This window comes from Nesoenas mayeri (assembly GCF_963082525.1).
Source record: "Nesoenas mayeri genome assembly, chromosome: 5".
Lineage (NCBI taxonomy): Eukaryota > Metazoa > Chordata > Aves > Columbiformes > Columbidae > Nesoenas > Nesoenas mayeri.
In genome coordinates this window covers 22,345,719-22,372,999 of record NC_137548.1, presented here as the reverse complement: position 1 = coordinate 22,372,999, position 27,281 = coordinate 22,345,719, and the positions used below count along the sequence as shown (strand labels likewise).

Below are 27,281 nucleotides of genomic sequence, written 5' to 3'. Positions count from 1 at the left end.
TATAGGCCACAAAGTGATTTTTCAAAATTAAAGGAAACATTTTAATTTGTTATTTTTACCACAGATGAGCATTAATTTCTCTAGACCAAACAAAATGCTAACATTCTATGTGTTGCAATTGTCTTTTTACATTGCTAGTGAAAATATCTATAGAAAATTAATAAGGAATATATTTTATGTAAATTCTACTAATTAAAAATACAATGTATTTTTTCTTCAGAAACAGGCTTTTTACATTTTTCCTTTCTATCACATACAGTTTAATACTTACAGACAGGACATTGTGTATGTGAAAGTAAAGAAAATATGACATGCTAAAATTGTACTGAAGGAAAATAGCTCCAAATCATATTACCCATATAGCACTACAGTCCAAGCACAGAGAGCTAAATTAAAAACAGTAATACAACCAGCACAAACTTCTGCTAGATACAAAAGGCAAACAACTAATGCCAACAGATAAGTGTGTCAGTTGCCCCCTCCCTATTTATTTCAATCTTCTTCCCCAGCTCCCTTGAAAGACTGCATTATTAGAAATGTTTAGAAGAAAGGACACTTTTCTAAAGCTATAATCCAGATTCCTGCAACTTCTAGATTTAATCATATGTGCATCAATAAGTCTTGTTCACAGCACACTTTAGTTTTTCAGGTGTTTGCTTTTTATATATTTTTATTACATGTTAGTATACAATATAGCAAATACTTCTATGTCACTGGTTTATCTGAATTCAGCAATTATAGCATGCACTTTGCATAACAATTACCAATATAGAAGTTGTTCTAAAGCATACTATGAAGGGCAGTTACAAATAACATGTTTATATACTTACAAGTACCATTACTGTAATTATTATCTATGAACATATATATATTAAAGTTTGGAAAGTAGAAAAGCATGAGAGCTCAGTCCCCATATTTTAGACTCTTAAACCTGTCTTTCTGTATCTTTTTCTTCCCTCCCAAAACAATGTTATCAGAGTATGAGGCAGGAAGATTAAGCAGAAAGACTCAGCTATGAAAACTTTAGGATTTTCACCACACCAAAGCAGTTACCTGATGCAAAAGAGCTTCTCTACTGCCTTCTGATTCACTCAACTTTTTCCGGGACTGCTCCAATTCCTGCTCAAGCTTTCATTTCAGAAGATGTTGAAAGAAAAGCAATGTTTTCAGCATAGTACAAAAGAGCATTTTAACTATTTAATTCTGGCAGTAATTAATTGGTATAAGCATCTATTTAAAACGAGGTATAATACACAGAGTATTCTTACTTGTCCAAAATTTTAAAGCAACTTTGATTTATACTAAATCCATGCTATATTTATTTAAATTACACAAAGAATTTAACAGACAGTCTATAATTTGTATACAACATTCTGTGTCACATGAAGACACAAAATGGAATACATAATAAAATTAAGAAAGCATGAAAGCCAATTTTTACCCAGTTCGAAGTAAAAGAACAGAAGAGAAACTTTTTAAAGAAGTTTCAAAAACATTGTCCCTGGATTTGAGACATACTTTCAAACTAAAACTGACAATGACTCAACATTTGAAGTTACATAGTTCAGTCACAAAAATGTTAAAGATTACATGCACTAGTAGAACTGGTAAGTGGTAAATTCTGTGCTTTTTCTGTGTTGTGCAAAATGTATTTGAATTATTCTGGAAACAAGACAGTTGAAAAACTGAAGTGCCCAGAATTTCATATAATTAAAATTTTTCCTAAAAATATAAACTTATGGGAATTTTAAAATGTTTAAATCAGATATAATCAGCAAACTGATGACCACTTAGGAATAAAACAGAAAACAAAAGCTACCAAAATATTTTCTTACTTCTACCATAAATAGTTGAAATATCAAAAAGATCCATATGGAAATAAATACAGTTTTTGACAGAGGAAATTGTTATTGCAGAGACAGCAATCTCAAAGGATGTTGAGAGGCTGGCAAACAGGCCAAGTAAACAGGGCAATGTTAATGGAACGAAGAGAGTAACATAACGTGGAATAGATAGATACTACATAGATACTTTAGCATAAAGAGGTATAACTTTGAAAGCATTGACAGAAAGTCTAAACTCAATATTAAGAGGGAAAAAGCTAGAAAAAGTGTAATATGGCCCTAGAACCCTGTCACAGCAGAAATAAAAGAAATCTTGTTTTCTATGAAGAGAGCAATACGGCAACAGATAGTTCAGTAAGATTAATTAATAATAATCATGGTGCAAAATAACAAGCATGCATTAGTTGCAGGGATGAAGAAAAGCTGCATCTTTGAGCTGCTGCAAATAAGCAACAACAGATTATGTACAATTTCAGAGACAAACCAGAGAAAACTCAAGGATAATCCCCAAGTTATAAACGTGTCTGCCTGGCAGGATGGAAGAGCTGTTACAAGTAACACACTATAACTAAAGATATTTGAAGGAAAGACAGAAGTTCAGCATAGCGACATTTACAGTGCCTCTGATGCAAAACACCTCCTGTTATCTTCAAGAATAAAGAAAGTTTTATGCTCCTGTTTTGTCTGAAAAAGGAAGCGCATTCTATAACATATGACACTAGACTTATTTAAAACCAAACAAGAAAGAACAAAAATTAAGTCTTACTTGGTTCTTTTCACTTTCATATTTCACAAGTTTATTTTTCAGAAGTTCTTCTGTTTCATCTCCTTTAGCAACTTGCTTCCTTAAAACCTTTAGAGGGGAAAAGTATATTGTGAGCTTCTTCATAAAAGTTACAGAAGTCTTCTTTGTAACATTGTCAAAATGAAAGAATGGTGATATATTTAAGATAGAGGACCTAGACAAATACTTTCTGACTCTCTAATATTCCCATGTGGTGCCAATGTATATTGTCATGAAAAAAACAAATAAATCCGTGCATACATAAAACACACTCAAGCACAGAACTGGGCCAAATACAAAGTCAAAACTAGCACTAACATCCTTCTGATATATAGAGCTCAACAAGCTCAAGGCTAACCCCAAGGTCAGACTTTGAGATGAAGGTCTAAGAGGCTCAAGAGATCCCCTACAGATAAGCTGTGAACATATCAGATGAAAATAATATATTCTCTAATATAAAATATGCATGACGAACTACAATGCACTGTAGTAAGGAAAATACTACCATATGGTTTTGTTACAAGCCAAAAAAAGGAAAAAGTTATTTCTATCTGAATCTGGACAGATACTTAGAACTGCAGTATCAGACAGAATCAACTGAAACCTTCCTGATCAAAAGTCACTGACATTGGTGTGCCTTTGAAAATAAGAATAATAAAATCCCTGGGGACTTCTCCTATCATGTCCACCCCCACACTGCCCCACCCAAAACTGAGGTATATAAAAAGACTTCAGTACTTTTTCTAAAGCATCTTACAAAAATAGAATTTCCATTAATATAAATTTCAAAATCATTTCCCTCTGCAAACCAACACTATTTGCAGAACCTGGCCAATCACTGGTAAAGGAATGCATTGGACATCACAGACATTAACAACACATACAATTTGCAACATAAACAACAGAAGTTTGGAAGTTTCAAGGCATAACAATGTCATTGGCTCATCTTAAATATCACTTAGGAACAGCAGCTCAAAGAGATTACTGGTCGTACTGAGAGAATCTGCTGAGAACTTGAGTAACTTTGTTAATAAGTCTTGTTTCTTCACTGCAAAACATGGCCAAGTGGTTTCCACAGTACCCACAAATCAGTTAGATACTGTAGCACACACCTTTTACTTTCATGCAATATCACAGACCTTAAGTACATCTATTCCTTCCACCATTACTTTCCACAGCTACAACAGAACTACATAGCCTGTCCAGAAAAAAAAAAAAGTCCCAGGCTGTTCTTGCTGAGCAGCATTTTTATTTTACGTTTTAAAGGAAAATCTCCTTAAACAAATATCCCTGAAATTTGCCCCTTTAATTAGTGTGATTTCATTCAAGTTTTTGAACATTCTCTCTTCACTGTATATTGGAGAAGAATTTCAGTGTATGAAAACTGAAGGCAAGATATTAATCGACCTCAGTGAAACCAGGCATTCAGCTTTAGAAGTTTTGCTTTTAAAAGTAGCTTTGTGGAGAAAATAAATGGATTATACACTTATCTCAGTCTTATATCATCACCTCAGGAAACATAAGGGTTTCAGTTTTAGTTTGGACTACTCTCCTGCTTGAACAGTTTATACTAAAACCAGAGATGGTGGAAGAAATTTATCATAACTATGCCACTGAAAATATTACACTACATAAAGAATTATACTTTTAATCTTATTGATTCACAGATACTTTAACACATTTAAGATTTTTCTCTAAGCATTCAATACAGATTCAGATCTATCATTCCAGTCAAGTATAAAACCCAGGGCTGCACAGAGACCTCACATACTCCCATTTTACTTAAAATCTAGAGAGATCTCCAAAAAAGCTACACGAACAAAATTTAAAGATGAACATAAATTTAGCTAATGCCATTATTGCACGAGTTCTGTTTGCTTGGTTGTTTTGTGGTTGTTTTTTTTTTTTGGTTGGGTTGGTTTTTTTTTTGTTTTGTTTGTTTTGGTTTGTGTTTTTTAAATTACTACAAGTAGCAATAAAGAACAGTCTACTAGGGACACATGATGTGTCCTAACTGCAGATGAGCTTCATTATATAGTCAACTGTATGCCAACCTTATCTTTGGCACTAAATAATCAATGTAGGACCAAAAATGCATGTTTTCAATTTCAAATTTTGCTAGAGATGCCAGCATCACAAGAAAAATGCTAAAGGTGGGATGGAATTAGAAATACCAGGAAAACTACCAAAGATTCCCCTGCTGAAGGCAAGAAGTATGTCTCTGCAGCAGTAGTACATTCTAATTCCCAGAAGAAAACACCAAATTAAATTAAATTAGCACATTAATTCATACGCTCTTTCAACTTAATAGCCTAAATACCATTCAGTGATCCTCTTAAATAGTGATAATTTCAAATACAAAGGTAGTCTTTTCCTATCACTGATACTACAAATATGATGCTCAGTTTTATTTTCTGTATACTGTAAAAATAGCCCATAACCATTTCATTTGTAATAAATAACTTATATATATGACAGTTAAAATACTACAAAAACAATGAGATGTTACAATAAATTAAACCTACCGCATGTGCACTGCTTCAACTGTGAAACCTGCATTTTTCCAGTAGGTGCTATGTAAGCAATCATTAAACAATCAAAACATCATCAAGAAATTGAAACATCTGGTCATTCACAGCCAGACAAGCATCAGTTGTTACTGCCAGTTCAGAAACTACATAGGTAAGAGCTAATTCTGTGTTTTGTCTCCTTCTTGTACTCCTTTTTAAATCATTTTCTCTCACTGGTTTGTGCCACTCTTGTTTTTTCTCCACTAGAGGTTTCTCTATGTGAGACTTTTCTTGGGAAAAAAAGGACTGAAGAAACAAAGGAAAAAAAAAAATACACTATGTAAAGACCCAACTGATTATTCGATTTCATTTGTTGTCTCCAAAGAAGGGGCTGGGGAAGCCATATGGCCAAAAATGGCAACTAGGAAGGTGATGCTGAGCAGTTCCTACACATGTTCTTCTGTGATTGCTTCCAAGTAACAGGCAGACGCTGCCCAGGAGAACTCTGCCTTGCAGTGCTAAAGCACCAAGGAAGGGGAACAGGCCTGCAGTCATTAGGATTCCCCCACCAAGATCCTCCTCTTGAAAGCATTTGTGTCCAGGTTGGGCAGGAGGAGGCTGACAAGGAGGCTGAGGGGGCCTTGGAGTGGTCAGGCATGGAGGAGGCCACAAGGAAACAGAGAACTTTATGTAAAGAGGTTTTCACAGCATGGTTTCAGGAGAGACCAGCTAGATTTTACATTGCCTGCCTAGGTGATCAGAAATAGGCTCTTGTCCCTGCCAGGACACATGAACTTTTGGTTTGACCCAGTGGAGTAATTCTTACAGGTCTTTTGAAAGAGTTCACTACCATAGACAGTATTAGAATATTAACATATGTGGCATACCCCAGCTCAGCTTACCTCATCCATACACAACATATCAAACCCCAAAACTTCAAACGGATAAAATAATTTACTCCCTGCTAGACAGATATTTTTTCTTATATATGGTGAACACTATGTGGAGACCTCTGTAACAACAGTTTGTTCTCAGTCCTTCCAACTTACTAAAATCTTCCAATAGAAAATCAGAACTTTTACTGGAATTTAACTCTACTATTCTTAGGGTCTGGGGGTTTGTTTGCATTTGTTTTTTTTAAATAAAAGCAGATTATTTGAAAGTAACTTTGAAAGTAATGCAAAGACCACAAACTGAAATGTTCTCTTTCAAAGCGAGACTGTCCAGTGAATCATATTCCTAAGAGAAAAAACACACAACTAGACCAACCTCATGCCATATTTTAAAATAAAGCAAAAATGTACCACATCCTAATCTGAATGAAAATTCTTGCCCTAACTTGATACATTAGCAGCTAGCATTGGTCCAAGCATGTTACATAGACATACCAGCCAGGCATTTAAAGACTGCCTGGATATTTCAGTGACAGATATGTATGAGACTTGCTTATGTTGCAATAGTCAGAATCAAACTACAATCAAAAGATAAACCATTAGCCACAGGGGGCACAGCCCAGAGCCAAGGGGCAAGTATGAATGACACATTGAAATATCCAGATGGCTCGGAGAACAGACCAAGTTTATGTCTGCCTAAAAAGATCAGAGATAAAGACATGCATGGAGAGAATTTTCAATAACGCCTATGACCATCAGTCTATCCCACTTTCTCTTGAAAGTCCACCAGCCTCTGGCACTTCACAGTATGTGCAGTGGGAGTCAAACAGAATCTAAGTATCCAGTTGCACAAAGAAAATGGGAAAAAACACTTCCTTGCCTACCCAAGTTATTAGCATAAGACATAACTGTAGCCATTGTCTTACCACAGTTCAAAATGTTCTATAAAGATGATTCTGTTCAAAGCATGAATACATGGACTTACTTCACAGAAATCCAGGAAGCCAAACACAGGAATTAGGAGAGCCACCCAGGACAACTAATACATATAAAAGCTGTTTAAAGCCTGTTATTCAAAATGATACTTGATCTTGTTTTAGAAAATGGATGCATAAATACAAACAACCAGTTCAAGTTGATGGTATCTTCGTGTTCAAAATAAAGCACTGAAGAATCTCAAAATAGTTTTAGTTGACACAACAAATGTATTTTATTACAGCAACCCATATATATATATATATATATATATATATATATATATATATATATATATATATATATATATATATATATATATATATATATATATATATATATATATATATATATATGTCAGTAGCACTGGCAAGATGAGCATATTTGTTCTCCCTTCTAATCAGAAACATCCCTGAAGACATTCAAGGCCAGGCTTGACAGGCCCCTGAGCAAGCTGATCTAGTTGAAGATGTTCCTGTTCATTGCAGGGAGGGTTGGACTAGATGAGCTTTGAAGGTCACTTCCAACCCAAACTATTCTATGATTCAATGTTTACATCAGGAATATGGAAGAAAGATGTATGATTTGCACTAATTTATCTTTGCTAATTGCAATTTTCTAATTTGCAGTAATTGCTGTTTAAACAGATAGTGTGCATTGCTATGTTTGAACACTAACTTAAAAGATACATAAAAATGTAGACAAAAAAAAATTATCCACCTGCACATAGCACATACAGACTACAGATTCAAAATCATAATACAAATTTAGAAGTTAAAGATGAAAAATTGTATATGTCAAGCTTTCTTTATGGCCAGTATACAACTAGATATCATCTTGGTTAATAATCAGCCTATGACTATAACAATAGTACAATACACATTAAAAGTTCATACATCATACAAAAGACAAACAGAAAGACAAGACAGACAAGAGAAAGACTGAAACAAACGTATTATCATGTTCAGCTAGACCCTGAAAATACATAATTTAATAACTGAGGTTTAGGAAGATGATCCTGTTAAGATGGTAAAATACTGACAAGTAGTGGTCAGTTATGGGCACTGCACTTTCCTTAAAAATAACAACTATTAACATCTAAACCTCACAAGATTTACTAATTAAAGCAGCTACTGATCAAATCCAAAAGTCAAATATTATATTGTTTGGTTTGAAATGTACAACAGGCAAACTAATGACAAAAAAAAAAAAAAAAAAAGTTTAATTAAATAGCCACAAATGCTTTAAATCAGAGGTGTCAAACTCGTTTTCATCAGGGACCACATCAGCTTTGCGGTTGACTTCTAAGGGCCGAACACTTAGGACTGGATAAATGTAACTACTCCTACATAATAATATAGGAGTACATAATAAATGTAGGAGTAGTTACATTTATCCAGTCCTAAAATTACATTCGACCCTTTGAAGTCAACCACAAAGCTGATGTGGTTCCCAGTGAAAACGAGTTTGCCACTCCTGTTTTAAATAGTATTTCTTTGTAAATCATTCAGGTCATATTAAATGACAGGATTTCAGAACTCCATCCAAACCCTACCCTCCCTCCAGTAATGTTATTTGAGAAGTATCTTTGAGAAATAAAATAGGACAGAAAAATACTCTAATAGAACTTTACATCCACACAACGATCACCACAAGATCGAGGCCAGTGACAGCGCTAAGAGCCCAATTAAGTGGTAATTCGAATTACAACGGACAAGAAACAGAATAACAAAGTAAAAAGCTGCTCTTAAAATTGTGTAGAAACACGCTTCACCCAAATACCAATTGCAGCAAAATATTCAGTTATTTACTTTGTTCCCATTAAGGTATGCAAAAGTACACAAAGCAATTCAAGTACCTTCTTTCTCACATACAGCAACTCAAGCTACAGAGGCACACATTATGCCTTAGAAACACTTATATGTTATAAAGACTATTTCTTGATACATTCCTCAGCACATACTGTCCACACACACTTCAAGCTCTCAGACGGAAAGCTCTCCTAATCAGTATCTGAATCAGAATCATAGGATAGTTTGGGTTGGAAGAGACCTCCAAAGATCATCTAGTCCAACCCCCCCTGCAACAAACAGGGACATCTTCAACTAGATCCGGTTGCTCAGAGCCCCATCCAGCCTGGCCTTGAACATTTCCAGGGATGGGGCATCGACCACCTCTCTGGGCAACCTGTGCCAGCATTCCACCACCCTTATTGTAAAAAATTATTTCCTCCTGTCTGGCCTGAATCTCTCCTCTTTTAGTTTAAAACCGCTACCCCTTGTACTGTCACAACAGATCCAGCTAAAAAGTCTGTCCCCATCTTTCTTATAGGCCCCTTTTAAGTACTCGAAGGTCACAATAAGGTCTCTCTCCCTGGAGCCTTCTCTTCTCCAGGCTGAACAACCTCAACCTTATTTCTCAGCCTGTCATCACAGGAGAGGTGTTCCAGTCCTCTCATCATCTTTGTAGCCTCCTCTGGACCCTCTCCAACAGTTCCATGTCTTTCCTGTACTGAAGGCTCCAGAGCTGGATGCAGTACTCCAGGTGGGATCTCACCAGAGCAGAGGGGCAGAAACACCTTTCACAACCTGCTGGCCACACTCCTTTTGATGCAGCCCAAGATACAACTGGCTTTCTGGGCTGCAAATGTACATTGTCAGCTCATATCCAATCTTTCATTCACCAGTAACCTCAAGTCCTTCTCAGCAGGGCTGCTCTCAATCTCTTCATCTCCCAGCCTGTACTGATAACAGGGGTTGCCCCAACCCAGGTGCCGGACCTTGCACTTGGCCTTGTTGAACCTCATGAGGTTTACATGGGCCCACTTCTCAAGCTTGTCCAGGTTCCTCTGGATGGCATCCCATCCCTCGGGCATGCCAACTGTACCACTCAGCTTGGTGTCACCTGCAAACTTGCTGAAGGTGCACTTGATCTTGCTGTCTATGTCATTGATGAAGACATGGAACAGTACTAGTCCCAGTACAGACCCCTGAGGGACACACTTGTTACTGGTGTCTATACAGACCATTGTGCCATTGACCACTACTCTCTGGGTGCAACCACCCAGCCAGTTCTTCATCTGCAGGAGGCATGTCTACCCTCCTCTCTACTTCAACATAGTGTATTTGTATAAATGGAGGACCATGCCCTCACAGTTCTCAGTCCCAAAGATATTAAAAGAAAGGCGCAACAGAAGATGACGAGCAACAGAAGACAAGGGGCAACCAGGCAAATGGTTATCACTTCTCAAAGAAATTCAGGTTAGCGATAAGCAACACTGCTCTTAAGGGAGTGCCCATACAAACATTTACACAGGTGAATCCAAGCCCCCCACTCCAAATGGAGTAGGGACCAAAAAATTCCAAGACCAACACTATCCAGATTAGCATTAGTATTGCAGAGAAGTGTCACTAAACAAAATTTGAAAAATAAAACCTAAATTGCTGCTGTCATCTCCAAGCACAGATATTCATCAGTTTACTGGCTCAGGTTTACGTCTAAATGTATTCACCAGTGCTTCACCAGTGGAGGACATCTCATTCACTGGAAAGCAGCTCAGGTGCTTCATCTGATATAGCTGATAGTTCAGACCAAATTTAAGCCATGACAAGAAGAACAGCGGATTAAAAAGTGAAGCTGCAGAAAAAGGCAACTAGCCTCTCCCTATGTTGATTGTGTTCATTAAGAGTAGTTTCATCTACAATGTCCCTTAAGAACCTTTGAGTGAGTACACATTTATATGGATGCAGCAAATGCAGACATCCACCTTTTTCAGTAGCCAGTCCTCAGCATCATTCTGTATATCCCATGAGAGATCAAAGGAGTACACTGATGAGACTGTTGCAGACTTGCGAATAGCATCTGTAATAGCCGAGTATCAAAGCAGCATGAAAGAAGATATTTCACAATAAGGGAAAAAAACCAGTAATGTCATACATTGTGTTAAGAAGCTGCTATTCTTAATATACAATGTAGTCACACATCAACTGTAAGGCAGTGAAGATATAAATAAGCTTCCACACTGGAGTCAGAGAATCTTTATTCTTTAAAATCCTCTCACCTATCAAGCAATTCTTGTGGCAAATGCTACCGTCACATGATGCATGACCAGTAAGAAAAAAGTTAAATAATATCAGGTATTTTACACAAAATCTAATTATTCTCATCAGGGGTTTTATTATTTTCTTTTTTTTTCTTATTTTAATAATTATCTTGTAGGCTTTGCTGAAATTGCCTACTTAAAAAAATAGGATTCTTTTAAATCATTAAAAATGGTGGAAACTACTGAGTTTTTCTAACAGCTTTGCTCAGAGATGTTTAAAGCTAAATTTAATTTTGCCTATTGTACAGAAAAATAAAAAATACATTAGCAAAATACAATTACACTAGTGCAAGTAATGAGCAAATCAACAAGAAGCCAACTGCTACTCAGCTTGAAAATACACTGTTGAATAACTATCTTCTTAAACTACTCATATTCAAATAATTTAGATATTTCATAGTCATAAGTTACATTAGTCATTCTATTTGGTTTGCCATACTGAGTCTATTCATCTGTAAGACCACATGCAAACAAAAAAAAAAAATTTGAAAAATTAAAAACCAGAAGCTCAAAAGCTTAAATCTGCTACACTCAATGCTCAGACAGTTTTGGTGTTGGAATTCTTTCCTGCTTGTTTTTAATTTGTAATTAGATCAGTTCTAAACTTTTTGCCCCCTTAGACATTCTCATATTCTTATTTCTTCTGTAGTTTATATTCCATAACGAAGTAATTTTCTTCACAAAGGTTTCCCACAGAGCCGCCTCTCGGTACAGTAGTACAGAGAGAGGCAGAACGTACAGGATCCAGAGTATTTTGCTCTCAAAAACAAGTGTTTTTCACAAGGTAGTCCAATTTGTCAATGTAAGAGCTAAAGATCTCAGCCAGCTGTTCAAGACATGTTGAACAGTTCCTAATAAATACAAATACCATCCAGAAGTGAGACCATTTTCTACCTAGAGAAGGACAAATTTACAAGAATGTTCATTGTGTAAGGAAGATGGGACAGCTGGACAGAAGCCTGTAGTAATGGTCTGAGATTTAAGGGCCTTAGCAATATTGGAGTCTGAAGACAGTTGGTATGTAGGAAGTTGCAACTCTGCCACAAGGATCTTCTCCAAGCTGCTAAAATAGCTATGAGAGAAGATGCAGCAGGAAAAGGACTGTTTGTTTGCTACTGGGAGCGTAACGTGTTTCAAGAGCAATGGATACTGTCTCCATATTCCTCTGTAATCTATCAAAGAAAGATTCACTAACACCTATTGAAAGAAGCTCCTTCCTACACTAGTCATCTGATGCCATCATGTTCTATTTTGCATGTTAAAGGTTAAGTTCCTGAAAAATCCACAATTCATTGCAAGAGGAATAATGTATTTTATTAGGATTCCCAAATACAATGACAAGAGTCCAGTCCAAGAAACACAGAGTCACAACTAGGATCAGACACCCAGAAGGATGATTCGAAGATACAAGCCCCTGCTTGAGAGAGTAAAGATAACCACCAAGAGTGTGGTTCTCCTCCAAGTAGCAGCAGCTATGAATGTAGAGCATGTGGAAGAAGCCTGCTCCAGTTGGGATTGGCTTTGAATCTTGGCTTGGGCAAATTCCTAATAGTAAAAGTTTACCAAGCAGACTAATAGGTGTTGAGCTTTCCTGCAAACTAAGAATGAGGATGATACACCACTGTTCAAAACTTGGATGTAAAAAAAAAAAATATCTTTTAAATAGAAAGGAGCTCCTTGGGAAAAATAATTTACAAAAAATACGCTTGGAACAAAATAGAATTTGCAGGAGAAAGGATTAAAATGTCTTCATCTGCAGTGGGAGAGCTTAGGGGAATGGGAGGTCAGGGATGTACTTAATATTTCATATTCATTTTGCATCAAATTCAAAAGATGAGCTACTAGGAAATAAGTATCCAGTTTGAGGGCTCACTGTTGCATAGCCAGTCATATTTTAATTTAGTCACTTGAATTCAAGTTTTTCTTCTAAACAACAGTAGTGTCGATGTACCTTTACAGATACATGTCATTATCCCCTTAAAAAGATAAAAAATATTGTTCCAATCTACAGATAACACTATAAAATGACACCAACTCATTTCATTAAGCATCCCTCTACTGGACTGAAGGCACAACCAAAGAATCTAGAAATGGACGTAGGCATATTAAAGAGCAATGAAAATTGTAATATAGTGCACTAGTTCTTTTCAGCCACTAAGACATCAATAGGGGGAAAAAACGAAATAGTAACGCTTTCTGAATATGAGCAGAAGCACTACAAGAACTTTGGTAAACGTTATTTTTTATCTATACCAAAGAGCATCTTATCTTCTTAAATATGACCTATTTGAAGAATCTCTAGTCTTACATGAAATATAAAACATCAATCTAAATTAAGGTTCCTCAAGACCACTGCACAGTATCAAACAATTGCCTTCCAAAAAGCATGCATACTGTTAATATTAAAGTGAAAAACAAGGAATTGCACATTTCTTCTATTCTATTGCATACAGAGATAATCATATCCTAAGGAGAGTGAAATAAAAGTTACACGATGTTAAGACACAGATTTTTCCAAATAGCAGTAAAATAAGGAACAGTGAGGTGTATTTTTCCTACATTTCCTAAAACAAGCAGAAAAAAAGCTACTAGCTGTCTCCAATTTTAATCCATAATCTAAACATTTGTATTTGTCTCCTAAAGAATATTTTATACTTCATCAGACACTGTTGAATGAAAGTGTTTGAAAAGCAATGAAAAGCTGTGTAACCACTACAGTGCATTTGATTGCTTTCTGGAATAAAAAATAAACTGCTCACTGCAAGCAAACATTATATTTTAGAAAACTAAGTGTTTTAATTGAGGCAAACCAGCTAACAACTTGCTATTTTTTGTTTGGGGTTTGAGGGAGGGCATAGGTGGCGGGTTCCTCTATAGAATGTTTGTGCCAGTTACCAAAGAAGTCTAAACATAGACAAGATAGTATCATGAAGAACAGATACTATAGTTGTTATCATCTGGTCAAAACAAGCATAGCTGGACTGATAGAGTTAAAAGAATCCACCAAAGATACAAGTACTTTTGACAGTTTGACAGGTACAGGCTCACAAATGCAGCACGTTCTTAACTTAATCCAGAATACACAGGAAGTTTTCATTTGCATACCTCTTGTAACTGAAGAGACATATGTCCCAGCTGATCCTGGCGCTTCTCTACAAGCTGTCTTTCAGTGCGCATTTCTTGTTCTATCTCCTGAAGTCTTCTCTCTACACGTTCCGATACCTTCAAAAGGAAAAAAAAAAAACCACCCTGTGGGAAATTAGTACATCTTTTACCACATATTAAGATAACAATGGCAAAAAATGTAAATACAGCATGGGGCAGAAAGCAGAACACAACTTTTATTAAGATTCAGAATGGCATAGAAAATAACTAGTGTTATAGCAGTGAGTACTCCAGAAGTACTTAAGCAGGGAACTGACCTGCTATCTTGCTAGCAATATCGTCCTTTAGGTTTACACATATTTTTCTCTACTGTGGTGGCTCTACTCGAGTGCCAAATATCTCAATATCAAGCTTGGTGCAGCTTAATCTGAAGCTGCAATACAAAAATCTGAGCTTCTCTACCACAGGCCTGATTAAACTCTGGAGAGTCACCTCTTTCACATCTCCAATTCGTAAAACAGACCAAAGTTTGCCTCTATCATACTCCAAACTCTGTGAGCAAAAAGTAGTAAACAAGAGCTAAGTACATGAGAATTAATGTAATAGCACAAAATAATTACATCATTTTAAGACTTTTTCTCAATATTTTGTGAATCTATGTATGAACTAACATAAATAACAATAGTTACTTGTAAAAGCAATCTGGATTATAAACACAATAATTCAATCTTTAATTATGATACCACAACTACTTTATTTTTGCTTTTCAAGCCACTAGTAGACAGCACCCTCTCGTGGGCAGCAGATTAAATTTATATTGTTAAAATTGAAGATTAGCAGGGAAAATAATTACACATTATTTCCTCTCTGCCTTAAAACAAATTTTTTTAAGCAATTACTAGAAAGCAATCTATCTATTACCGAATGGTATTTAGATAAAAAGAGAAAGACTTAAAATACCATTCAATTACTAGTTTCTGATATATGTGGAGGGGAAAAAGTTTCCCTATGTACTTTTCCCATTAAGCATGCTTCTACAACCACTACGTATATGCTCAGACAGAAAATTTTAACAGGAGCAACACAGTTGTGTAGTAACAGAAACATAATTAAGATTACATTAATATATTCCGGGCTTCACAAGTACCTCAGGTTTAAAGAATGAAACAGCCTTCTGCTTTAAAACAGAATACATCGCTTTGAAAACATTTCTTATTTACACAGCCAGAATAGTCAGCTTAAAATTTGGAATTTTGTATTTTCTCTTAAAACCATCAGGAGTTTCTCAGAAAACATACTACAAACAACCACACTCTTCCATGCAAGTTATGAATACTTTGCAGTCATAAACCAGAGTAATCAATTACTAAAAGTAATGACACAGGTCTAGGTTACTGCATGCATCACAGATGACATTACCTAAGGCAGCACTAAGCAAGCTTCAGATTCCTGCATATTTCAGATTCCACTGCAAATTATCACTAATGCAGAATGAGTAAGAAAGTAACTTTTTCCTCACAACAAGATACAGCAATTTGCCTTCCCTTTGACTTCTTTCAGCTTCCTCCAGAAAACAATTGTTATCTCTAACAAGGTACTGAAAAGGATGCCTTCATTATATTTTTCAGGTGCACAGAAATTTCAGAGTTAGATATAATACTCTTAAAAAATAAATAAATAAATAAATAAAGCTATTTATAGCTCATTGGGGAAAAAAAACCCACACCTCTCTATCAAGATATTTCCTTGCTGGATTTTACACCTATTAACATTGTTCTAAGCCAAATCCAAGACTGGATAGTGGATTTCAGATATGTTTTCCAACATATCTGAAGTACATCTGCCTATGTAAAAAACATCTCTATATTGCATCATCTAGACTATTAACAAAAACTTCAGAGAAAAAAACAGATCATCTACACAAAATTCACTTCACTAACTTCTCTAATTTTAACCGTGAACAGTTTACTAGCTACACAGGTATCTGGACAGTTGCATGTTTATTCTAGCCTATATTCACTTTTACTATATTTTAGTGAAAAGCTTATTAGAACAATATATGAAATCCTGTCCAAAAAAAGCTCAAAAACTTGCATTAAGATATAGAAAGCTATTGCTTCATCCTTGTTAATTCCTTCTACAATATAAGCACATTTTTTTTTACAAATCTGTGTTGTCTGGTACCTAAGTTTCTGTTTGCTCTTGAACATTTACAAATCAAGTTCTGGAAAAATAATCAGTCTATTTTCTCCTTTTTCAAGATTTGCCCTTTTTTTAATATTCCAAAAATATTTTTCCGACTCACTCCCGCAGTTGTCTATCAATACTCCAAAACAGCCATTAGTGGTTTTAAGATAACTTCGGACAGTTATTTAAGTTTCGTGGCAAATCAACACCAGGTTATTAAAAAAATATTTTACACACCTTCGTTTCTCCTCCAGTAATTTATGCTGAGGTCTTACACCCCCATTACTGTCACTAACTTATAGCTTGCCAACAAGTATCAATGCCAGAATGGTGTTACAACAGGAATCAACTTTCTTGGTACACTGTGTCAATAGTGTCCCCTCTTGTGCAAGGAACAAATTGATTGCTTTGGTCTCCCTGGGAAATGGTGATGGATTTACAAGTGAATTATCATCACTCTTGATGCCTCTTGGTTGGTACATCCTATTATCTACCACCATGGCCTTTCTACTCTCATACATTCACACTATTTTTTGACTGTTATCATTAATCTAATTTAGTTTCCACTTTCTGCGCTCTGTCTCTTTATGTCTGAAGTAAATGCAGAGCTTCTAATTCAGCCAAGTAGATACACAGCTATATTTCTTACACTTCATTGTCGACTTCTCCTTTTTAAAGAGGATTTGCATAGAATATGCTTGAATATTTGCCCAACTCATTTCCTCCAAAGACTGAAGATTTTTCTGCATGTAATCAGTCATTTAGTAAATTTAAATTTGCAACCTCACGAACTATTCCAAACATGTAAGAAATAACAAAAGACATAGCAAACAAAGAACAAACCTTAGACTATAAGCAATAACTTTTTCCATCAAATTTTTGTTGATTTTTTTTATTTTTAAGACAGAACTTGGCACACAGTTCTAATTAAAGATGTTTAAGAATAAAGGAACATATATCACATTAGTTAAGATTTCTTCAGAAGGAAAAGTATTTTCTGGTAGATAAAATGCTTACTATGAAGCATTAAATTAGCATTAATCCTGACAAAAGAGGATTAAACAAAGGCAGCCTCATAAACACTACTTTTAGCCTACTTTATAAAGAACAATATTCAGGAGATTACAGTCTTTTATTTGTGTTCCTCATTCCCTATTTTCCCCAAAACTCAGCCAAAACTGGCCAATAGATCAAACATTCAGTGGTACAGAGCTCTCAAATATATTTAGACATCATGATACATTTCAGGAAAATAAGATCCTATGTAGAGGTGAGACCTCAAGGAGACCTCAGCCTTTATTCCTTTGTTTTGGCTGTCAGCAAAGTACACGCATTTTGTCTAAAATTAAGTATCAGCCTATTTAGCATTGTAAAGAAATATTAGGTTGGAAGAAAATAAAGCTAGCAGTGAAGTCAGAATGATGCAAAGAAAGTATCATGGGACTTTGGAGGTGTATCATGGTAGGAAAGGATAATATGTGAAGAGCAAAGTTCTTGTACAAGGATTTAGATACAAAGTAAGTTTTTGAGCGGTGACACAAACCCAAAATTGTTCAAGTTGTAAGGGAGGAGACAGGAAAAACAAGGCAAAGAGCATGCAAGTCCATAACAAATTAGGCTTTATTATGTTGTACCTTGCATCAGTGCAAAATAACAAAATACCATCACTTGTGGCTTCCATCTGGAAAAGCTGCTAAGTCACATTCATGTCCCAGTAGCGTTTAGCAATAAAACTTCCTGGAATGCAGTAAACTTTCCTTCTCCTTTTTGGAAAATTTAGTATCACACTATCATAAACTGGGTCACTTAACACCACATTATACAAATTAATTGCCATTGATGACATTTACGGCATAAAACAGGGTTTAAGAGTGTATACAATTTTACAACACCTTTGTCACTTTTTTTTTTTAAGCCTTCCTTACTGCATTTTTATATTTAACTGCTGAAGTTTATCTATTTCTATCACTTAGCAATACCTTTTGGAAGGACTCCTTTTTACCTTCTATAGTTACATCAGCTATCTTTTGATCTCTTTCATATCTTTTAATTCAATTATTTGAAATTACTACTGTAGTGTATTCAGATCACTTCCACATTGTCTGAAAATCTTCTTGGGCTGCATCAAAAGGAACGTGGCCAGCAGGTCGAGGAAGGTGTTTCTGCCCCCCTGCTCCACTCTAGTGAGACCCCATCTGGAGTCCTGCATCCAGCTCTGGTAGTACAGGAAAGACATGGACCTGCTGGAGATGGTCTAGAGGAGGCCACAAAAATGATCAGAGGGATGGAACAGTTCTCCTATGCAGACAGGCTGAGAGAGTTGGGGTTGTTCAGAGAAGGCTTCAGGGAGACCTTATTGCAGCCTTTCAGTCCTTAAAAAGGGGCCTATAGGAAGGACACAGACTTTTATCAGGGCCTGTTACAACAGGACAAGGAGTAATAGTCTTAAACTAAGACGGGGAGATTCAGGTCAGACATGAGGAAGAAATTTTCTACAATGAGGGTGGTGAAGCACTGGAACATGTTGCCCAGAGAGGTGGTAGATGCCCCATCCCTGGAAACATTCAAGGCCAGGCTGGATGGGGCTCTGAGCAACCTGATCTATTTGTAGATGTCCCTGCTCATTGCAGGGGCGTTGGACTAGATGACCTTTAAAGGCCCCTTCCAACACAAACTATTCTATGATTCTACCATCTTCATTCTCCAACAGTCTTCTAAGAAGCTGCTTTATTTTTGTGCAACTCTCTTTTAGAAAACAAACATTATTCTAAGAGGTTTAACGTTTTTCTCCAGTAGGGATGCCAAATCTAAGTTAGTTTTGGTAACTGTTAAAAGGTGAGTATTTCACAGATTAAAAGCCATGCACAGGACCCTTGTTTATAACAAATAACTGTATGGGTTTTGTTTGGTTTTCTTCTGGAATATTTTGGCTTATTTGCTCCACAAAGCTGATAATGCAGCAGTTAAAAATGTAGTTCCCCCAATATAACAATCTACTCAGTCTACAGTGCTGTAGACATTAGCTCCCACAAGAATTACGCTCCCTGTTTTTGTAGCCTCTCTGACCTACCTTAGTTTGCCACAGAGCCTGTGACACATAACAATAGGGATAAAAAAAAATTAGAAGCACTTCAGTGTTAACTCATTAATTAGTACATGTAGAAGAAACTCCAAAACTCACTTCTCTTCTTTTGTCCCAAATGACTCTGATTCAGGACAACATTTCTACCACAAGAGTATGTGTCTTGTCCTCTCAATCTTATCAAAAGCCTTAGTGTAGACAAGTGATGCACTGAAGAAGAGCAAAAAGAACATGGAGGTTCCACATAATGACATGAAATGCTAGTACTAAATTATTGCATTCACAACATATTAGAATGTGATTTCAAAGATGCATTTTTAGCAACACAGACTACCTGAATGATAATTGTGATATTAAGAGCTGTGTCTCTGCATCAGGCTTTCAGGTAGCCGCAAAACCTATGAAAATAGATTAGGCTATCAAAAAGTTCCCCTGTCACCAATTAAGCACAAAGAACAGAATGTCCAGTTTAAAAACCAAGGTGACATTTTAGTCATGCAGCTAAATATAATCTCTTGGAAGATGCTGGATGCTTCATCTACAAAAAACAGCATCCTGTTTCATGAATTTCTCTCCTGTTTTTCAGCTTTCCACTGTTTTTTCTAGTACACAAGTTCTACTAACTGAAATCTATTTCAACAGATTTTTGTTGCCTTTCTTGTTATGACCTGCTTCATCAGCGATGCAGACTTGAAACAGAAGTATTAAAATTATAAAAACAGCAAACTTCTTTCACATTGTCACTTTAAATATTGTTAAATTTTTCCCTCATGGCAAATGATAATGTGTGATACCCACTTTACAAGTCGCCTGTGGAGTGCCAAAAATCCCTGCATCAGATCTTCCGAGGGACAGTTCCTTCTCTGACAATAATCCTGGCTCTCGGGGATACCGTAACCACATTAACCCCATGCGAGAGCCATTTCACTTGACATTGTCATCTTTTTCAACAGACACAGCCTACACTAACCTTCTAATGGCAGCATCTCAATTAACCATCTAAGTTGAACAAACCTCTGCTTCAATTCAGTTGCTTTTTATGCATAATGATCAGCTTCCTGTGCTATTTGGGATGTGCTTCTGTACCAGGAGATTACAGCAAAATATCCAAGAGGGGTACCTTATATAACTGTGAAGTAAATAAATATTGTCTCAATTATTTATAGGTCTGTGTGGACATTACTCTAGCAAACATCTGAACTCTTTTCAAGAAAAGATGAATCTCGCAATATGTGTAGACAAGATAGGAGATTTTGATATAGAGTCGTAGAATCTGCAGTCTTTATACCAAAACTGCACCTGGATTCTCAAGTACAAGGCCTTGGAGAGTGCTTGATTTTAAACAGGCATCCAGCTATGCCTGTGTCACCACCTCAGATGCCCTCTGGTTTTTGTACTGGGGTGGAAAATCCTCCCTTTAAGGGTAAAATTAATGTGCATTGATTGTGTTGTGTGGCTCTTAAAAAAGTTTTCCGATTCAGCATCGAAAAGACCCTAAGAATCATAACCTCTAATAAAAATAAAATCTGAACTAGTGACTCAGAACACCTATAGTGAGTAGATCTTTATCACTACACATCCACATACAAGCAATTTTCAAACAATACCAAACAGTACAGCTGTGAGAATTTAGATATGTGTGCCTACAGAAATGAAGACTTAAGGATACTGAACTGAAAACCATGAGTTCTACCATGAACTCATCCTGTCAAATTGTCAAGATTTCAAGTTGACAATCTAACACCAAGAATCCTACAGTCAAATACAAATAAAAGGATGGCAATCTTGGAGGTGATAAACAAACACTCCAAAGTAAAGTGATAAAGACATGAAAATTAGGGATGAAAAAGCAGCTAGATTAAAAATAAACAAACAAAAAACCCCCATCAAAACAAACAAAGAAAGCACAAAGCAGCCAACAACAACAACAAAAAAAAACATACCAACCAAAACATCCCAAACATAGAGACAAAACAACCAAAAAAAACTACACCACCACAAAAGTGGCAGCTCCTCTCTCAATATGTACTCTATCTGAAAAACTTCTTGCTATATGACAAGTAAGATGATAAGGGTATGTGAGTTAAAACAAACACTGGACAAGTTCCAGGAGAAAAAAAAAAAAAAATCCACAGAGGGATTATTAAGTACAGAAAGTACATAAATCAATTCCAGACGATGAAGCTACCAAGTCACAAGTGATTACACTAGTATTGGGCAGAATTATCATTAGATGCCTTTCTATTCTAACATTGTCCACTGAACATTCGCTTTGTGACCATTCATCATATATGGTTAGGTCTTTCCTAACTACATACTCCTCCTGCAAATCAAATCCCAGCAATTTTCTCAACTTTTCAAGGAAGTCTTTGAATGAGTGGTCTTTTTTTGTTTTTCCCCTTTTTCGTTTTTTCCTCTCCTCTTTCCAGTCGTCTCTCCATTTGGTCAACGTTCTTCCTAATGATATGCAGAAATGAGGAGTACACTCCAGCTTCAATCTTTCTAGTTCTACACATGAAAATCGTCTCACTGCAGCTTACTGCAGTGTTTGTGTCTTCACTAAAACAATGTCATTAAACACTTCAGCTTTCATAGCTTTTTGGATGATAATGTTCCCTCCCAACTAAGAGACTTACTCTTCTGGTATTCTCCTTACCATTAATAAACTACAGAAGGCTTCCTTGTTATACTTCACATCTCTCATTTTTGCTTCTCTCAGGTCAAAAGTTGTAACATTTAATTTCAAATCTTGAAATCCTACTATAGTAGGTCACAAAGAGCTAGTTACTTCTTTCATTATTGAAAAAAAGTGTCTGCCATCCTTCCAGAGGACTGAGGAGGAAGGCTTGTTTCTCTCATTTAAAGACGTTAAACAACTGTAATGTAGCCAGCCATAGCAGCTACTTTCTTGAGGACCATCTTGGTTAAAACTTATTGAGTTTGCTAATTTCCTGGTACATGAAAGAGAAAAAAAGATACTGAGAAGTAGGCCAGAAGAAGAAAAACCCTGAGTTTTGGAAGTATCAAGAATTCATTACCATAGAAAGTTATTTTATCCTACCAAGTTATCAGGGAAAAGCAGAGTTAACATTCTAACAAAGACAGTCTGTTATATTTTTCTCGGAAGGTTGACAAGGCAAGTCTTACTCCAATGATGGTTTCTTTCATATGAAGTATGTAACTGGTACTGATAGATTATAGTCTCTTGAATCCCTGTCCAACTTCATCTAGAGTCAGGAACTTACACCAGTACAACTGTTAAGTCCTGGTGCCAACAAGTGGCCCGTACCAACAACATTATGATCAGCAACAAACTTCTCTAAAGCTCTTTACAGAGCATTTAGTACCAATTCATGCAACTTTAGGGCAAGATGAATCACACCTATGTGAAAATAAGGACAAACAACACTGGCTTCTGATACCACATTAATACTTAAATAAAGCATACACTCAAGTCTTATGCATCAAGAACCTACAGTATTGTCACCACCTAAGTACTGGGGAGATTCTCAACTTCTCTTGTTCCTACAGCAATGTACTGTTTGACTTCCATCTCAGCAGCAGATCTCTTTCATATTTAGGTGATACAGCATGCAGTTAGTCTGCCTCCAGCAGATACAGGAGGCAAAAAAGAAGGGACTGTCATGGCTGTCCTGCCTCCTTTGTTAAGTTTGTCACAAAGCCTTCAGAGAAGAGTGCAGCCCAAAGAGACTCCTCCCATTATGCCGCACAGATGATTAGAATTGTAAAGGACAGTGGCGGCGGGGGGGAAGAGGAAACAATATTCATCATCATCATAACATGGGAAAGCTCGTATCTTTCAAAAGGTATCTTCAAGTGTGATAGTGTTCAAACCAATGTTTAAAGTTAAAACGCAGCTTTCCCCAAGACCATGAGTTTTGAAACCAAAATTCACTACACACACTTGTAAAACACTTTTACTTCAAAAAAGTACTTGAAACACAAAACTTGTCTTGCTGATTTCATTATGGAAGGGTAACATTTTAACAGCCTATAGTAGCCTAGACAAGATCATGTTCAGATATACCTACTAATAAGTGGTACTGATTATCAACATACACATTAAACTACAAGTCCACATCCTGCTTAGAATATTAAATATAAATCATCTTTTCATGTCAGTCACACTCACCGATTCTTGCCTTTGGGACTCAGTGAGTTTTTCAGACGATTCTCCTAGAGTCCTCCTTAATTCAGCATCAGTCCTTCAAAGAAAAATACCAGTAAGACAATATTCTACTGTGCAAAAATTAAGTATCAACTGTGATGATTTTAAGCAGCAAGAATCTTTTTTGCTACTTCCATTTGTTCTACATCCTCTAAATTCCTAGAACAATTAGAGATCAGCCTCAAGTGGAAAATTCATGATAAAAAGCATTTCCATTCCTCAAGTGAAAATAATGGAACATCTAGTTTGAAAGGGTAGGTATCAGGTCAACAATTACAAAATTATGAACACATCTACATAGTCCTTTTGAACTGTACTAATTGCTGTTATTGCTATTAGACAAAGCATCATATTTGAAGACAGTACATACTTTAAAAAAGCATTATGGCCTCCATGAGAGCTTGTCCTCAAGAGACTCCAGTATCAAGAAGAAATAAGTAGAAAAGTTGTAGTAAAAGAAATTCCCAAGTTCCTTGTCATTTTGTCCATATATGAAAAAAGGAGGGGAAAGTCACATATACTATATAAATCAGAATTGATGGGTGTTATTTACATTTATAAATACTGCACAAGATGACATCAAACAAGCAGTTTATAATACTGCTCTCATCTACATGTTGTGCAATCTACCATGCTTTCCAATTTTTTTTAAATACAAAAGAACAAAGTAGTTTAAGAATTATTTAAAAGCACAGCAATTATTTTCCACACTATTCTTCACATAGACTTATATTCTGTTTATACCGGTTTCTTCTTGAAAGCTCCCGACTGATGTCATCTCCTAGGCGAGCTTGTTCACTACTGAGATCTCGAAGAGACTGGTGGAAAGAGTGCAGCTGTGAATTAAAGTACACAAATTAAGCGGAGGCTTCGGAACCTGTTTTTCTGTGATATTCCAAAGATACATATATACATACTTCATAAAATAAAACAGATAAAAATAACCTACAAAAATTACAAAATTCCATGAATCGCAGATGAGCCTGGATGTGTAGATGAGGCTTGCATGCTTCTATTTCAACCAAGCCTTGCTCATTGAAGTTTAATTTTCAATACATTGTTTACTAAATCAAGTTTTCCAACTTTTTTTTTTTCTCTGTGGTTCAAAGGTGGATCATTTCAGTTACCTCACACTGGATAACCTTTCTAACCTAATGCAAAGCAAATTGAAAGATGTGAACAGATAAAGTCGAGAGAGATACACTTCCTGCTAATAAATGCTAGTAAAGTGAAACAAAGTTCTGCCCAGCTATATGTATATCTATATATTACTATAAAAAGATGGCATATGAAATTGAAAGTGACCAAGAAGAACACTATGATGTATTCAGGGATTACTGAAGAAAGGTATCTTATCTTGCCCAAGGCTTCACATACTCTAATAGAATGCTTTTTTCCAGAGTTTGGGGTGGTAAATTAAAAAAAACAAAAACAAAAACAACAGCAACAAAAAAACACACCACAAAAAAAACCCACAACACACATATCTATTTTCCTCTGTAAAACCTCCCATTTCCCCCATTCAGCAGGTCCCCAACTTATAGTCAAAGTATTTAAGGGAGCAAATAAAGTAATAAATCACTCCATCCCTCATGTGATAAAAAGCAACAATTAATCCATCCAAATCCAGCCTACTGGTGTCAACAGCTCAGTAGCCAGGACCATCATTATGAAAAACCCTAGTTTATAATATCCCCTTGTTCTGTGCCCAAGACTTAAACCTGGAACTTCCACAGCCCAGCTGACTGCCCTCAACATTCAGATAGAGGCATGACCATCTCGCCTGTGTGACTAACCAGAAATCTCAGCCTGATTCAACAGACTTCGAAAAAACACAGCATATTTTCAGAATGTATCAGCCTAAGAAGGAGAGAGACTCAAATGTGCTAAAAGCTCATCCACCTAGAAAATCACTTCAGCTAGAAGCAGCCAAAATGGGAATAAAGGGACTGCAGTTACAGAAAGAAGAAAAAGCCACAGCTTTAGTTAAGCAATATTGCTTTATCTCTGCCCCAGTTTCTAGCTATGGTCATGATCAATGACTACTTCTAGTTCATCATTCCTCAAAGCACTACACTTCTCTTACAAAATAGTTAATGATGAAGTAAATCCATATTCACTCACTGAAAAGCAAGAATAAGGAATAAACCAGCAGTTATCATCAAAACAAGAAAAAAGCTATTTGCTTACATACTTAATTAATATGAGCTAGACATTTTGTATGCATTGCAGGAACTACCTTAAATGAAATTTCTAAGTTATTTATAGAATATTTAGGAGTAGTCTAAAATAGTTCTGAGCTTTTTGGAAGCTTAGGAAGAAAGATTTCCATAAAACATTATTTTCTTCCTAGGATTACATTTCACATGAATCTTGGGGGTGGAACGAATGAAGGACAATAAAACAGAGTTAAATAGAAGTCTAGACATTTCTGTGGCACTCAGACTTCCCAAAAAGTCAAATGGGAAAATGTATTGTGGGTAAGTTTAAAACTAATTATTTGGAAGCTGAGACTGATTCAATAAAGTCAACATGAATGTGTTACAGTCAGCTGCTTTAATATTAGTCATAATACATTTCTCCTGGACAAATTAGTCCATACAGAGGGATTCACTAAAGAAGGTCTCAGCACTCTGCCTGAAAGAGCAAAAACGGGTACTGAAATCTCCTCTCTATCTGTAGGATACAGAAGGCCTATAAACATATCCATTAATTAATTTATGTTTTCTGAAAAGTCTGCAAGTAAGCCCAAGTCAAGGGGTATGAAAATTACCAGTGCCATACATATCCTCTCCTCGCACCATCTGCCTGAAGTATGGGTTCAAATTATCCCACTCACAGGTCAGACCCAAAATTAACATGGAGAGCTAACTAGCTCAAAAAAAAAAAAAAAAAAAAGAATCAGTCCAGCCTACAGTGAGGTAAGCAGCAAAAGCACTAAGATCCTGTGCCATTAACTCAAGCAAAAGAATCGCCTTTATAATCACACTGCATTTCAGCATGTGAATGTTAATCACATATTCAGATATTATTTTTTCTTTCTCATACATGGCCTAAAAAATACAGAGATTATTTTCATAAATGCCTTTTGATATCACTAGCATCTGCATATTTTTCTATAGAATGACAGATTTGTACAACACTGACATATACAGGTGACTGCCTAACGAAGAATGGCACGTAACACTGAAAGGACACTTCATAGCTGACACATTCTCAGCTGCATCATCAGAATGACCTAATTCAATGTAAAAGCAAAGAGCCTGGCGACAACATGTTGCCTATTTGCGGAAGCAACTTGCATTAGTGCTCTGTACCTGGTCCAAATTATCTGCCTCATTGACAAATCGAACGTTTGCAGATCTAGACCTTCGATGTTTATTGCCCTGGGAGTCTCCATAATCCCTGAAAGGAGAAGTAGGCACGAAGCGGTGGTTTCCTTCATAAAATAAGACATAAAAAAAAATAAGCAGGATGACAAAACTCTGTACAATAAATTTTTCACTTTGGTCACCAAAAGCATTGTGTTTCATCTTGCCAATATCCTTATAGGCTACACTACAGACAAAACAACTACTAAAGTTACATCATATGCATGTTTACACTTCTT

General features: G+C 36.1%; 1 protein-coding gene across 1 annotated transcript in view; it reads right to left on the bottom strand.

Annotated features, from left to right (window-relative positions):
- CEP128 (centrosomal protein 128) overlaps positions 1–27,281 on the bottom strand; it is a gene marked incomplete at its 3' end in the record, with an annotated part of 122,417 nt that overhangs the window by 85,728 nt on the left and 9,408 nt on the right. The window contains exons 5-10 of the mRNA XM_080344806.1: positions 26,989–27,110; positions 24,416–24,507; positions 23,636–23,708; positions 14,214–14,330; positions 2,611–2,697; positions 1,054–1,128 (exon numbers count right to left, since the gene is read on the bottom strand). Coding sequence (XP_080200932.1) covers positions 1,054–1,128; positions 2,611–2,697; positions 14,214–14,330; positions 23,636–23,708; positions 24,416–24,507; positions 26,989–27,110 — 566 coding nt within the window. The remainder of the gene's footprint in view (positions 1–1,053; positions 1,129–2,610; positions 2,698–14,213; positions 14,331–23,635; positions 23,709–24,415; positions 24,508–26,988; positions 27,111–27,281) is intronic.